Genomic DNA, 16154 nt, shown 5'->3' with positions numbered 1-16154 from the left:
TGGGGAGACCTTATCACTTTTCCTGCTCCTGAATTGCAGCCAACTGCTTGTTTCCATTGCTAGGTAACTGCTTTGACTTGCATATCATGAACTGGTACCGTTTAGTTTCTCAAGAAAGTAAAGAAGAATTAGAAGCTGCTTACAAATGAGGTGAGCAGGCTAATACTGAGATGCAAATGCACGAAATAAGGTAGTCGCCAATCATTAACAAGACTCTGAGATAGTAAGAACTGCTGATGCTGGAGTCTGAGACATCACAGTGTAGAGCTGGAGGAACACAGCAGGCCAGGCAACATCAGAGGAGCAGGAAAGCCGACGTTTCAGGTCGGGACCCATCTCAACAAGATTCTGATATTGCTGTTTAAACCTTAAGCAGAAAATCAGAATTATTTAATCTCAATGTTGAAATTCTGATTTTTTTTTCAATTTTCCTGTATTTTACCAACCTTTTCACCAGTTCCCATGCTGCTCAAAGGAGCAGAAAACTCACAAACGTAGGAGATGATTCAGAAAAGATTTTGAATAATGGTCCTAGGGTTGAGAGCCATTGGTTAGGTGGATAGATTAAAGATGCTAGTCGTCTTAAAGCAGAGAAAATTAAAAAGATTTGACAGAGTTGTTCTAAATATGAGGGTCTGGACAGAGCAGAAAGAGGGAGACTATTCCCAATAGTGGGATGGTCTGGAACTGAAACATATCAATTTAAGATCAGTAAAAGAACCAACATGAGGAAGTCTTTTTTTATTATGCAGCAAATGCTTAGGATCCGGAGTGCAGTGACTAAGAACGCAATGCTAGTCAATTCAACTGTTATTTCCGAACGGGAATTGGATACTCCTCTGAAGTTAAAAATAAACAAATATAACAAAAAGGTATGAAGCAGGAGAGTAAGGAATAGCTAAGTAGCTCTTCGGACAGCCATGGCAGCGCAATGTGTTGAATTTGCTCCCTCAGTACAACCCTGTGATTCTATTCTATAAAAATCCACTGACTGCTTAAGAAGCTCCAGGCTATTGAGAGGCGAATTAAAATTCTGGGATAGGCGTAGGGGAGCGTGTAGGGTTTAGATTTTTCAGGAAGTCAGCCATGATGTACGAGATGGTGAGTTGAAGTTTATGGATTGTGAAATCTGGATTTAACTGTACAGGATAATAAGGAAGGTGAAATAACCAATGTTACACACATGGCTGGGAAACAGTCATGATAGGAGGTTAAATTGGTGTAAATCAGTGCCTGAACAGAACATCATTGAACATAACACTTGGCTGAAGGTTAGATGTTAGAACAGAATGTTAATTGTTGAATTGGTACTAGGCTGAACAGAAATCAGGAGAGCAGAGAATAAAATTCTCTGCAATAAATATTTAAAGGATAAGTGAAGGTGTAGTCAGCATTGGCGAAGAATGACCAAAGAAACAGGGAATAGCAAGAAGGATGTATAAAGGAATTGATGAATCACTCCACTGCTTTAACTGATGACACGTGAACCCAATGTGCTTTCAGATGTAGCTGTACGCATCCCACTGGACGCATAACTCCTGCGTGATCAATACTCTCCTGCACGAGCTACTGCCAGGAGAGTAGCAACATTAACAAGAGAAGATTGTGTTCAATCATGCCAAAGATCACACAGAGGATAAAGAGAAAAAATACAATGCACTCCCAGAGACTGCAATTTATTAAGGCTTTTCCAAAGAAAGGGCAGAATTTATCTGGCAATGGATGGATGAGCATCAAGTGTGTACTCTTTGGACATGGCAAAGTGAGGATTGTTGCCATATAAGGGGCCTGAGCAGAATGTAGGGATTTAACCGAGTCAAGACCAAAGATGGAGATAAGGAAGTGGTTGAGCAGAAAGGTTGATGTAGCAGTATCTTGGCAAAAGGAGGTAAAAATCAGACTGCAAATGCCAGTGGTTTGGCGAATAATTCTGACCAGATTAGACGTCGAAATGAGTACCATTAAAGGGGAGGCAGTGTTGAAAATGGTTATTTTGGTAATCCATATCATAACATCAGGGAGTCTGTGAGACAGCAGAGTCAAGGGGAGACACCTCACTATGCGGTTAGGACAGGCCATGGAAGGACATGAGGTCAGTGACTTGTGGTCAAGATGGCAGCAGAGTCGGATGCTCCAGTCAGATCTCCTCTGCATGCCGGTCCCTTTACCATTTTCCCCTGTTTCCTTTCTCCTCTCTTTGTGGCTTTCCCTTACCCGCCTAAGCCACTCCAAACTCCAGAGAGTGGATTTGTGGAGCGAGCGGGTCAAGTCCCACAACGGAGCAGAGCCAGTGGGCCAAGTCCTGCAGTGGTGCGGAGAGAGAACGGGTCGAGTCCCACAGTGGAACCAGCACAGGGAGTGTGGCCTTGTGCTCTAGGTCGTGCGGGCACGCCCCGAGAGCCCCAGACACCGTGAGCAGTGAGCCTGGAGCAGCGTGTGTACAGACAGCCTGGAGCAGCACAGGGAAGAAGCCCCACAGGAGCACAGGGAAGCAACCCCAGAGCAGACTGCAGGCAGCAAGTCTAGGCTGGACCCCAGCGTGAGGGGACAATCCTTACCTTAGAACTTACCTTGGAACACTGTGATGTTAATGCCTTGAAATTTTCCTATTTTTAAACTTAATTTCAACTCTGTGATTAAGCAAATACTTCTATTCCTCTGCTGTATTCGAGAACTGTACCAAGGGACTCGTACCTGAGATGTCGCCGTAAGAAGGCAGATATTGTAAAGGTTTTTCACTGTACTCCTATAACAGAGTAAACGTGACATTAAAAAGATATTGTTTATTGTGTAAAGCAAAGACACAGCGACATAACTGGAGATAAAAATTGAAATCACCGAATATTGGGAGCACAGAGAATCTGGGAGAAAAGGATGGATGTTGGCTCAATAAAAAAACGAACGGGTGTGTTGAGAGGAGGGGAAGATGTGGGGTTCGAAAACACGGGATGCACGACGGTGACAATGATTTGCGTAAGGCAGTTAGGATAGTATAGCCAGGCTGAATGGCCTCAGTAAAGAGCAATGCATAACCACCGCTGAGTCAACTTTGATAGAAGTACAGTCATACACAATTAGGTCATGTACGATACATGGCAGATTTGTGCGTGAACAGTCGTTCTGTATTAAAGTCTGGTAGGGCCAGTCATTATTGATAACTGGAAACATCAAGGTGTCAGAAATTGCGAGAGGAAGTTGTTGAAATTAAGCCCCTAAATCAGGAAAGCCACTGAGAATGGAGGCTGAGCGATTAGCATTGATTCTCATAACAAGGCGACAACTGGTGCCTCATTGAGCCCTTCAAAGAGTACAGAGAGTAGCGCACAGGGCAATTAATTTATATGGCTGGAGTCAAGTCTGAGATACGAGCAGGAGATTAGAATTGAGGGTTCAAGACATCAGGGAGGGGAGAAATACAAAACAGTATGACTGGGCAGACATGAGGAAGATGAGGAAACAGCGAACAAAGGCCCAGAGAAAACACTACAGAGAAATAGCTGTAATAGCACAGGCTGAGATAAGTACAGGCCATGACGGTTAGTTCGAGAGGTCAGAAAAATCAAGTTATCTTTGTCCCCTTTTCTCATCTGAAAGTAGAATAAAAGGTTAGCGAGTTGTCCAATAATGGATTGTCTGTGACAGCTGTAGTTTATTAATGACAATTAATAAACCAACAACATGTCTTGCAGAAACTAGAGATGTTTTCACACAACTAAAACAGCAATAAACTTACGTTTCGCACAGGCCCATTTGCAACCTTGAGCAAATGACGAGCTATAACGTTGTAAGATGGTGATTGGTCAGAATACTGTTTCAGGTAGTCGATGAGTGAACTCAGGGTAACGTTGGAAAACACCTTTAAGCCATTAGGTCCCATAGTGACCTCGTAAAGATCAGGGATTCCTTTCACATCAATGAGAACTTGATAAGGTCCATCTTTCTTGTAAACTCCTGTGGGAAGATTATTAATCAGAAGATTTATTTGTTTTTAACTCTTTGGAATTGTTTGTACTTTCGAAGGTGAGGTATCTTTAAAATAAAGAAGTGTTATGGACCAGGCTAGGCAGCCTCAAAATATATTACAAAGGTAGCCTAGGCCCTAATTTTTTCTTATTTTAAAGATAAATGTCAGGTGCTGTGTTTCAGATGCAATTCGATTGGTCAAACTACTCAATGTTAAGCAAAACACTACTCAAATACTATCAGAGATACCAAGAACTGCCGATGCTGGAGTCAGAGATAACACAGTGTGGTGCCGGATGAACACAGCAGGCCAGGAAGCATGAGAGGAGCAGGAAAGCTGACATTTCGGGTCTGGACTGTTTTTCAGAAATGGGGAGGGGGAAGGGAGCTTGGAAATAAATAGAGAAAGGAGGGGTGAGACTGGGGAAGGTAAAAGAAACAAAGAAACAAAGAAACTTACAGCACAGGAACAGGCCCTTCGGCCCTCCAAGCCTGCATCGATCAAGATCCTCTGTCTAACCTGTCATCTATTTTCTAACGGTCTGGGTCCATTTGCTCCCTGCCCATCCATGTACCTGTCCAAATATATCTTAAAAGATGCTAACATGTCTGTGTCTACCACCTCTGCTGGCAACGCGTTCCAGGCACCCACCACCCTCTGCGTAAAGAACCACAAGCCAGTTAGGATCAACTCCCGAATAAATTTGTTTGTTTCAACTTTGGCTTTGCTATGCTGGACTTCCATCTCACATTCGGCAAACAAAGTCCACTTTGTTGGCACTGAAATTGATATCTGATAATAATGCTTTGCTTGCACTTCTTGATCTTAAAATTTGCAAAGTTATGCGAGTTTTTTCCTGTTTATTTCATCTCCACTGCCTGCGTCTCACACAAATGGGTTGTGTTTCGAAGCAATTTGTACCAACCAATATAGTGACAACAGTGCCCACAATTCCTTGTATTCCTAAAGCCACGTCATACCAAAACCACAGTAGAAGATTTATGTTGAAAGTAGTCAAAGGAAACAAAACAATTCAGAACTGGCAAAAAGTAAATGACATTGGGAAAATATTGATTGATTGATTGATTTTGTTGTCACGTGCACCGAAATACAGTGAGAAGATTTGTTTACAAGCAGCACAGGCAGATCACAGCAAGCAAAGGATGTATAGATCAAAAAGATTTAGATGCATACAGGTTACATTATTTGAGGCAAGTGGCATTCAACGGTCTGATAATAGCTGGAAAGAAGCTGTTCCTGAACCTGCCTGTGCGTGTGTTCAGGCTTCTGTACTTTCTGCATGGAGGAAGGGGTTGAAGGAGGTCATTGCCAGGGTGTGATGGCTCTTTGATGATGTAGGCCACCTTTCCACAGCAGCAAGCCATGTATATACAGTCCACAGATGGAAGGTTGGCTTCCGTGAGGTCTGGGCTGTGCACACCACCTGCTGTGGTTTCTTATGGTCCTGGGCAGAGCAGTTGCTATGCCAGGCTGTTATGCATTCTGACAGAATGCTTTCAGTCGTACATCTGTAGGAGTTGATGAGGGATCTTATGGACATCCCAAATTTCCTGAGCTGCCTTACGAAGAAGAGGCATTATTGTGCCTTCATGGCTGTTGCATTTATGGGGAAGCCCAGGACAGGTTATAAGTTATCATCTCTCCAAGGAACTTGATGCTCTTCACCCTCTCGATCTCAGTTCCATTGATGTTGATGTGGGCATGCTCTCCTCCTTTCTTTCTGAAGTCGATGATCAGTTCTTTCGTTTAACCGATGTGAGAAACAGATTGTTTTCATTGCACCACCTCACCAAGCCCTCTATCTCCCTTCCGTATTTTGACTCGTCGTCGTTAGATATCTGCCCCAGTACGGTGTTGCCGTTAGCTTGTAGAAGGTGTTCATTTGGAATTTGGCAACACAGCCGTGGGTGTACAGGGAGTACAGTAGGGGACGGAGGACACATCTTTGGGGTGGCTCCAGTGTTGGGTGTTATTGTGGAGGAGATGCAGTTACCCATCCTCACTGATTGTGGTCCATGGGGCAGGAAGCTGAAGATCGAGTTGCAGAGGGTGGAGCGGAGAGCAAGGCCTCGGACTTTAGAAATCAGATGAACTGAACGTACTTGGCTCTATTTCACGCACAATGGCTGGGATTTAATTCAGTGGGTTGACTGAGCATGATGATGAAAAGGCGAGGAAAACTGCGTGTCATACCCACGGCAGTTACCTGGCTTGAGAAAACTGATTCTAATTTACTGGGGGTGGCGACCCAGGAACTTTCACCACCTGCTGGGGGCAAGATGTCAATAAAGTTGAGAGAGCCACTCTGAGGCAAATACTGTGCCTACCTGTGGAGCGATGGGGGTGTCCCTCTTGGACGCTCTGTGCCAGGATATGGTAAGGGGTAGGTAATTTGCCACAGGGATATCACCACCTCCTCCCAACGCATTTCCTAACATTTGGTCCCTCCAATCTCCTCCTCGCTCATGTCAACCTCCCCATCTGACTTGCCTCAGATGTATTCAGTCATGCTGCGATAATTCCTGTTAGAGGTCTCCAAGCCTTACTGACCGCAAGAAAACGGTCACAGTGCTGGCCATAGACAACAACAGCTCACAGCGTTCGGATTTCCACTCTCCTACGCTTTCGATGCTGGGCTGATAAACATCCAACCGCACGTAAAAAAAATGTCGTTGTGCTGGACAGAAGTGACGCGAGAGTCCTAATGCTTCTTCAACCACTTTGGAGGGAGCTCCCACTCTCGGATCTAAATTCTGCCCACTGTGTCAGGAAGGAATCAAGAAGGACAGCTGTGATATAAAGAGACTGGCATGCTTTTCCAATTAAACCTTCCATAGATCTATAAAGAAAACTGGTTAAACAAACTGCCATAAGTTAACTCACAGGCTAAGCATCTCTCACTCTCACATTTTGATCAGTAATAATTTATGCACAAGATAAATCTACTGGTCAAATTTATACTGTGGTGATAATGGCGCTGGATTCATATCCTGAAGCTTTCACAAATTATCCTTGGGAATCAGGGAGTAAGAGTGGCATAAATGGCAAAACCCCCTCAAGTTATGAACAAGAGATAACAAGGTGTAGAGCTGGATGAACACAGCAGGCCAAGCAGCATTAGAGAAGAAAAGCTGACATTTCGGGTCTAGACCCTTCTTCAGAAAAGAGGGAGGGGAAGGGGGTTCCGAAATAAACAGGGAGAGAGAGGGAGGTGGGCAGAAGATGGATAGAGGAGAAGATAGGTGGAGAGGAGATAGACAAGTTAAAGAGCCAGGGATGGAGCCAGTAAAGGCGAGTGTAGGTGGGAAGGTAGGGAGGAGATAGGTCAGTCCAGGGAGGACGGACAGGTCAAGGGGGCAGGATGAGATTGGTAGGTAGGAGATGGGGTGGGGCTTGAGATGGGAGGAGGGGTGAGGAGGGAGGAAGGACAGGTTAGGGAGGCAGGGACAAGCTGGGCTAGTTTTGGGATGTGTTTGGGAGAGGGGAGATTTTGAAGCTTGTGAAGTCCACATTGATACCATTGGGCTGCAGGGTTTCCACGTGAAATATGAGATGCTGTTCCTGCAACCTTTGGGTGGCATCGGTGTGCTGCTGCAGGAGGCCCAGGATGGACATGTCCTCTGAGGAATGGGAGGGGGACTTGTTTATTGTGAACCAAGCATCAGTGTTCTGCAAAGTGGTCCCCAAGCCTCTGCTTGGTTTCCCCAATGTAGAGGAGGCCACATCTGGAACAGCAGATACAGTATACCTACAGTATACATTAGCAGATGTGCAGGTAAACATCTGCTTGATGTGGCAGTTCTTCTTGCCGCCTGGAATGGAGAAGTGTCTAGGCCTGAAACATTAGCTTTCCTGCTCGTCTGATGCTGCTTGGCTGGCTGTGTTCATCCAGCTCTACACCTTGTTATCTCAGATTCTCCAGCATCTGCAGTTCCTACTATCTCCGATTATGAACAAGTTGGACAAAGTCTCTGACAGCAACCATTGTACTAAGTTGGGCTGAATCACCATTTCCTAGTCAGCAGAGAAAATGTTAACCATTTCGTGAAAAATATTTGTACAGTTGATTCAAAAAAAGCACTTGCTGATATATCATCTGAAATGCATTATTCAAATGGCTCTCTGCTGATGTGGAAAACAATATCAAGTTTCTGAAAAACAGACAGAACTTTGCAATCAATTTCACAATTTGTACAATTTCCTTCATTTTAAGCACCTTTTGCCGTATCTCCATTTACAAGTCTGACAGCTTCATGTGAGTACTCCTGCATTAATAGATAGAGCTGTGGTAGTTCTGTGGGCTGGAACCATTTTCGACTATCCTTTGAGAAAAGCATACTGGTGGTGCCCTCTGCTGGACGAGTGGAAGATGCAATTTCACCCAAGGAGCTCCGAATACAAGGTCTCTTTATCTTGGGACAGACCACCAAATCCTTTGGGCAAGAAGTGAACATAAATTAGAAACATCTCTGAATATAATAAGCTTATCAATTCCTAAAAATGTTAAAAACTGCAAAGTAAGTGCAATAAAATAAGGATCACACTATTCAAATTGCTACAGTTCATTAGAGCAAAAAATATGCCTGTTTACTCTCCTATTACTTTTTATGGTGTCACAATACAATTTGAGAACAGGATTTGCTAGCAATGCTATTGTTAATCAACCAGAGCCTATTAAAACAGATTAATTTGTCATGTAACTTTTATCACTTTTTAACACTATATTTACTTCTTCATGGATTGTGGACATTGCTGGCCAGTCCAACACAATTTGCCCTGAGAAGACAGTGGTGAACAGCTTTCTTGAACTGCTGAAACCCTTGGGTTATAGCTATACTTACGATAAAGAAGTTTATACTGACTGAAAAAAAGGCAGTACGTTTCCAAGTCATGATAGTGCATGGTTTGGAGAAAAACTTGCAGGTGGCGGTGCCTTCATGCATCTACTAGATGGTAGAGATTGAGAGTTTCGACAATCTGTATGGCATCGAGCTTTTGAGTATTTTTGGAGCTGCATTCATTCAGGGAAGTGGACAATATTCAATTACAGAGATAATGGGAACTGCAGATGCTGGAGAATTCCAAGATAATAAAGTGTGAGGCTGGATGAACACAGCAGGCCAAGCAGCATCTCAGGAGCACAAAAGCTGACGTTTCGGGCCTGGACCCTTCATCAGAGACGGGGATGGGGAGAGGGAACTGGAATAAATAGGGAGAGAGGGGGAGGCGGACTGAAGATGGAGAGTGAAGGAGATAGGTGGAGAGAGTATAGGTGGGGAGGTAGGGAGGGGATAGGTCAGTCCAGGGAAGACGGACAGGTCAAGGAGGTGGGATGAGGTTAGTAGGTAGATGGGGGTGCGGCTTGGGGTGGGAGGAAGGGATGGGTGAGAGGAAGAACCGGTTAGGGAGGCAGAGACAGGTTGGACTGGTTTTGGGATGCAGTGGGTGGGGGGGGGGGGAAGAGCTGGGCTGGTTGTGTGGTGCAGTGGGGGGAGGGGACGAACTGGGCCGGTCCAGGAATGCAGCAGGGGAAGGGGATACCCCGAAACTGGTGAAACCACACAACCAGCCCAGCTCTTCCCCCCCACCCACTGCATCCCAAAACCAGTCCAACCTGTCTCTGCCTCCCTAAGCGGTTCTTCCTCTCATCCATCCCTTCCTCCCACCCCAAGCCGCACCCCCATCTACCTACTAACTCATCCCACCTCCTTGACCTGTCCGTCTTCCCTGGACTGACCTATCCCCTCCCTACCTCCCCACCTATACTCTCTCCACCTATCTTCTTTACTCTCCATCTTCGGTCCGCCTCCCCCTCTCTCCCTATTTATTCCAGTTCCCTCTCCCCATCCCCCTCTCTGATGAAGGGTCCAGGCCCAAAACGTCAGCTTTTGTGCTCCTGAGATGCTGCTTGGCCTGCTGTGTTCATCCAGCCTCACATTTTATTATCTTAATATTCAATTACACTCCTGATTTCTGCCTTGTAGATGATGGATAGGAATTACAGATACAGGGGTTGAGTTACTTAGTGCAGAATTTCTAGCCCCTAACCGGTTCTGGTAACCACAGTATTTATATGGTTGGTCCAGTTCAGTCTTTACTTGATTGCAACCCCCAGGATATCGGTAATGAGAGATTCAGTGATGTTAATGCCGTCGAACATTAACAGCAGTTGGTTAGATTCCCGCTTAGTGGAAATGGCTATTATTTGTCCTTGTGTGGCACATGTGACGATACCATGGCTTTATGAGGTGTATTTTGTCCTAGTTTTTTTTTAAATGAAGAGTTGAGAAAGAGTGCCAAGCCAATACAATAAACAGTTTGTGAGGCCTTGTCTTTTTAAAAGTTGGAACAACGAAAGCAGCCTGAATGGGTGGGGTCAAGCTCCCACAGAATTAGGATTTTAGTTTTAACTTTCAATTGTTGTTGGGTCTGAAAGCTGCTATACATGTCTCCCTGCTACAGCGAAGTGTTTGAGTTCTCTCTCTCTTTTTCACACACACACACACACACACACACACACACACACACACGGCTTCTGTCCTGCTCCTCTGATGCTACGTGACCTGTGTTCCTCCAGCTCCATAGTGCATTGACTCTGACTCCAGCGCACTTCTTGCTATCCCAGAGTTTTCTCTTGACGTCCTTTCCTCCTGGACTGGAGAAGTGCACATAGACGATCTCTTTTACAGAATTTACCTTTGCCAAGAGTGTATGTACAAGATGTTACTATATTGAAACAAATGCTGGTTAGTATTTTCCCAATAGAATTAAGTTATTCCAATATTTGTTTCTTTTGTTTGTATTTTAACTGTCATCCAAGAATCAAGTAAGTTTTGCTTTGAGCCTGGTAGTTTGACCAAGCATATTGCATCCTGCCATAACACCTTATTCTTGCCTTTAAAAATAAGAAGAATTGGGGTTAAGCTGTCTTCTTAATATAGTTGAAGGGGTTTGGGGTGGTCCATGTTACGTGCAAGTTACTTGCCTCTTCTCAACCAAGCCTGGATATTGCTCAGGTCTTACTCCATTTGGACATGGACTGCTTCAGTACCTGCGGAAGTGTGAATAGAGCTGAACGTTGTGCAATTATCAGCGAACATCTGACCTTAGGATGAAGCAAACATTCATGATGAAGCAGCTAAAAGTGGTTAGGTCTGGAATATTATTCTGTGGAACTCCTGTGGTGCTGTCCTGCAACTGAAGGAAATGATCTCCAACAAGAAGCACCTTCCATTGTGCATGATTCCAACTGTGGACGGTTTTCCCCCATTCTCAATTACTGTAGTTTTGTTGAGGCTCCTTGATCAGGCTCCACAATCAGCCAAATCATGCTTTGATGGCAAGGTCTGGCAAATACTGTACAGCTGAACTATTACCTCCGTATTGTTATATGCAATTAGCTTTGTAATATATAAAATTCTATAAGCTTCACTAATTATTTGCTGCACTTGCACATAAACCTTTTACAACTCATTAACTTAGACACTCAGATCCATCTGCATCCCACAGCTCTGCAATTTCTCACCAGTCAGACAATATGCTTTCTTTTTATTCTTCCAAGATGTATAATTCCACATGCACCTATTATACTCCATTTGCTGCATCTTTATTCATTCATTTAACTGATGTACCTTTTTCTAGCCTCTGTGTACTCTTCACAACTTACTTTCCTACCCTTCTTTGCACCATCAGCAAATTTAAGAACTATATTGTTCATCCCTTCATCGAAGTCATTTATGTCAACTGTGAAAAGTAGAGGTCCAAGCATCAAACTTTGTGGCCTACCACTCTTTGCACCCTGCCAATCTTAAAAAACACTCATTTATGCCTACTCTCTGCTTTCAGTTAGCCAATGAATATTTATCATGCCAATATGCAATCCCCTATACAAAGAGGTCTTATTTTCCACAACAGCCTCTGATGAGCATCTTATCAAAAGCATTCTGGAAATCTAAGTTCAGTACATCAACTGATTCCCCTTTATCAAGAGCATGTGTTCTGCTTCCTCAAAGAATTCCAATAAGATTAATCACTGTTGCAAAGCCACTTTGACTCTGCCTGATTATCATGAATTTATCCAAGTGCCCTATTATACTTTCTTTAATTGGAACTTCCAACATCTGTTATTGGGAAAATGTTAAGTTACTGATCTCCTACTCTCTGTCTCCCTCCCTTTTTTAATGAAGGAGTTACATTTGCTGTCTTCTAATCTAATGAGACTGTCTGCGAATCAAGGGAGCTTAGAAAAATTAAATCCAAAGTATCAACTCTCTTACTAGCTCCTTCTTTTAAGAGCCTAGGATGAAACCCATCAGGCCCCAGCCACTTGTTAGTCCTCAGCTCCAATAATTTAATGAGTACTTCTCTGGTGATTATGTTTAACAAAGTTCCTCTCTCCCTTCCACTTCCTGCTTCATTGCTGCTTCTAGGATGTTATCTGTGTCCATTATAGTGAAGACCAATGCAAGATATCTGTTCAGTTCAATTTTCTATTAATGATTCTCCAGTATCTTTCTATAGAAACAAAGGACATTTTTTTCCACTCCTTTTGAAATATTTATATCGACTCCTACAATTTGTTTCTATATTTCTGACTAGGTTTTTTTAATTCCTTTCTTTTTATGCTCAGCTGTTTCTAATATTCTGTCAAATCTTTTGATCTGCCACTTGTCTTTGGACTTTTTCTTTTAGCCTGATACTAGCCAAAGACAGATGGTACGTCCATCCGTTAACATTTTTCCTTGCTGATTTAATGTATCTATTCTGTGTATTCTGAAATATCCCCTTAAGCATTTGCCACAACATCAGCATTGATTTTTTACCTAATGTGCCAGTTCACTTTAGCCAGCACCGCTTTTATACTCTCAGAATTCACCTTATTTACATGTAAAGTAATAGTCTCAGACCCTCTATTTCCGATTGAATGTAAAATTCAAACAAATTATAGATCACTGCCAGTAGGGGTGTCTTCACATTGACACCCATGGACCAGCCATGATCATAATGAATGGTGGTGCTGGCTCGAGGGGCCAAATGGCCTACTCCTGCACCTATTGTCTATTGACACTGTACTGGAGCAGGTTGGCTGAGGATGCAGCGAGCTCTGGAACAAATATCTTCATTACTGTTGCCAGAATGTGGTCAGGGATCAAAATCCTTGCAGTATCCATTCTACCATTTCTTGATATCACAGGGAATGAAGCAACTTGGTTGAAAACTGGTAACTGCAATGCAATGCTGGAGGAGGCCAAAATGAATCGCTCACTCAGCACTTCTGGCTGAAGGTGGATGCAAATGCTCAGCTTTGTCTTCTGCGAGGATGTGCTGGCCTCCTCATCATTGAGGATGGAGATATGTGTGGAGCCTCTTCTGCCTGTTAATTGTTTAACTGTTTATTGCCATTCATAGTTGGATGTGGTCAAGCTGCAGATCTCAAACCTGTCCATTGCTTGTGTCATTACTTACTTCTGCCTTCAATTACATGCTACATTAGCTCTTCAGCACAGCAGTGCATGTTGCTGTTCATTTGTAGATATGCCCAGTGCTGCTCCTAGCATGCTCTCCTGTACTCTTCACTGAAACAGAATTGACCTTTGATTTGTTAATGATTGTAGAGTGAGAAATTGTGAGGTTATAGGTTATGGTTGGATACAATTCTGCTGCTACTGATGGCCCGCTGCCCAATTTTTGAGCTGCTAGATCTTTTTAAAGTCATTCCTATTTAGCATGAGGCAATTCCACACAACATGACAGAGGCGGTCCTCAGTTCTGAAGATGAGAGATGGAATATTTGACTGACTCGTTCTGGATAGATATGAAGATAACAAAGTGTGGAGCTGGATGAACACAGCAGGCCAGGAGCACAAAAGCTGATGTTTCGGGCCTTGAACCTTCATCAGAGAGATTCTCCAGCATCTGCAGTTCCCATTATCACTGGATAGATATGAACTTTGCTTTGACAGCTTTCAAGGATAGACAGATATGCAGAATTGAAGAGATCAAATGTGGCTTGCAAATATAATGCAGGTGGACAACAACACTACAGTTATCCATATATTGTAGATTAAATGTGTTTTTGGTGGTCCATTCAGTTGAGGTGAAAGAGTTTTCTATCTAGATAATACTTAATACCTGCAAGGCATCTATTTTAAATCTCCCACACAAACCGATGCATTCATACCATCACAACACTGTAGAGATTGTGACAGTGTTTCTTGGCCATCCAAATTTCAGGGGAGTACCACAGGGACTTGTGTCTTATATTTTTTGTAAATTCATTCATAAGATGTGGGTATCTTTGGCTCAGCAGCAGTGGTGGAGGGTTTCAAGCTTCTGGAGTGTTGTCGGAGCTGCAGCCATCCGGGCAAGAGGGCAGTATTCCACCACATTCCTGACTTGTGCCTTGAAGATGTGGAGAGGTTTTGTGGACTCAGGTAGTGAGTTACTCGCTACAGGAATCCTGGCCTCTGACGCTTTGATCTGATTGATGAATACAGTTAAGAGCTTTTGGTTCTTTCCTCAATATTTCACTTTGATTTGCCTGCCCAAATCAGCAGTTCCTCTCGACGAACTATTGTCACACTGTGTCTCTGGCAATATTTCCTCAGCCATGGGGAGTAAGTGATTCTGGGGAATGCATGCCACCATTTTCCCTACGGCAGACAAAAGGGAAATAGCTCAATTATTTTGACAGCATGAGCTATCTCCCTCTTGAAGATAGTTATGATTGTTACATTCCTGATTTCAGACCTTATCAAGCAAGAGAATTCTGTTTCCTCTTAAATCCCCAGGATGAGTCCAACAGGGGTCTCCTTGTGAGCAAGAGCCCATCATCTTCAAAGGCGTCAGATCATGTACCATCAGGGATATTAGCTGTGCTGCTTTTCATCCCAGTTTATAACTGAATCTACATCCACTTTTATCCTTGTGCTGGAAACTTTGATAACCCCTTTAACTTTTTTCATAAATTTCCATTCAATTGAATTATTTAGTTTAAAGTCAGAAGTATGATGGATGAACTTCCACTGCTCAGATGAGTACGGTTACGACAATATCTAGAAGCTCAGCACCATCCAGCGCAAACTAACTTGCTTGATTGGTATCTCAACCATTAAACATTCACTCCCTCCACCAACAATACACAGCAGCAGCAGCTTGCTCTACCTGCTCAAGATTCCTAGAGCAGCATCTGCCAAACCTGTCGGTTCTATCACCGAAGGGCAAGGCAGCAGACTCACGGGAACACCATGAACTGCAAGTTCCTCTTCAAGTCATACACACACTGACTTGAACTATATAGTGCTTCCTTCATTACCACTAGGTCATTATCCTGGAGTGCCTTCCCTAACAGTAGTGTGGGGGTTCCAGGATAATGGGATTGGTAATAAGTGTATTGTCAGTGGCATCCAATCCCACTACCAAATGAAAAACACCCTGCCAATTACCTGCCTGCCATCAGAATGTCAATGAGGAAATAACTACTAAAGGGGGTGGCATGTGTGGATGGAACTGCTAGAGGGAGTGGTGGTTGCAGGTACAGATACAACATTTAAAAGACATTTGGATAAGTACATGAATAGGAAAGGTTTGGAGGGATGTGGGCCAAATGCTGACAGGTAGGATTAGGCTAGTTTGGGAACATGGTCGGCATGTCCTAGTTGGACCAAAGGGTCTGTTTCCATGTTATATGACTCTATTACAACGATCGCTCTTATTTTATGTATCCATGACTCGGTTCTGGATATAGGACTACAGTTTCTAAGTTTAACAAGCCACCGTAAGAACAATGAGATGAGCAGTTGCCTCTTTGCTCCCTCTGCATTAGTTGAAATTAGCGAGTTTTGAGAAGATTTGTAGCTCAGGTTGAGGTTCTGGATGTAAGTTTGCTTGCTGAGCTGGAAGGTTCGTTTTCAGACTTTGATTGGGACAACACATCCATCCTGGGACAAGCCAAACAGAGACACGCATGAGAATTCCTAGAAGCATGGCATTCCAACCGGGACTCCATCAACAAACATTGATTTGGTGCCCATCTACCACCTTCTGAGAAAAAGAACAGGAAACGACATCACCAACACAAGAAATGACATCACCAAACCAAGGAAGCCTAAACACATAAATAGAAAGCGGGACATAACACCAGCGCTTCACTGGAAGCTCACTGATGATG

The 16154-nt window shown here is 43.6% G+C and overlaps 1 protein-coding gene across 6 annotated transcripts in view; it reads right to left on the bottom strand.

Annotated features, from left to right (window-relative positions):
• LOC125450829 (xanthine dehydrogenase-like) overlaps positions 1-16154 on the bottom strand; it is a 217017-nt gene that overhangs the window by 80200 nt on the left and 120663 nt on the right. For all 6 annotated transcript variants that reach the window (XM_048527126.2, XM_048527123.2, XM_048527122.2 and 3 more), the window contains 2 exons: positions 8202-8418; positions 3734-3951 (listed from right to left, as the gene is read on the bottom strand). In XM_048527126.2, the coding sequence (XP_048383083.1) occupies positions 3734-3951; positions 8202-8418 (435 nt within the window). The remainder of the gene's footprint in view (positions 1-3733; positions 3952-8201; positions 8419-16154) is intronic.

The sequence above is a fragment of the Stegostoma tigrinum genome, chromosome 3 (genome assembly GCF_030684315.1).
Source record: "Stegostoma tigrinum isolate sSteTig4 chromosome 3, sSteTig4.hap1, whole genome shotgun sequence".
Classification (NCBI taxonomy): Eukaryota; Metazoa; Chordata; class Chondrichthyes; order Orectolobiformes; family Stegostomatidae; genus Stegostoma; species Stegostoma tigrinum.
This window is presented reverse-complemented; position numbering and strand designations above follow the sequence as displayed.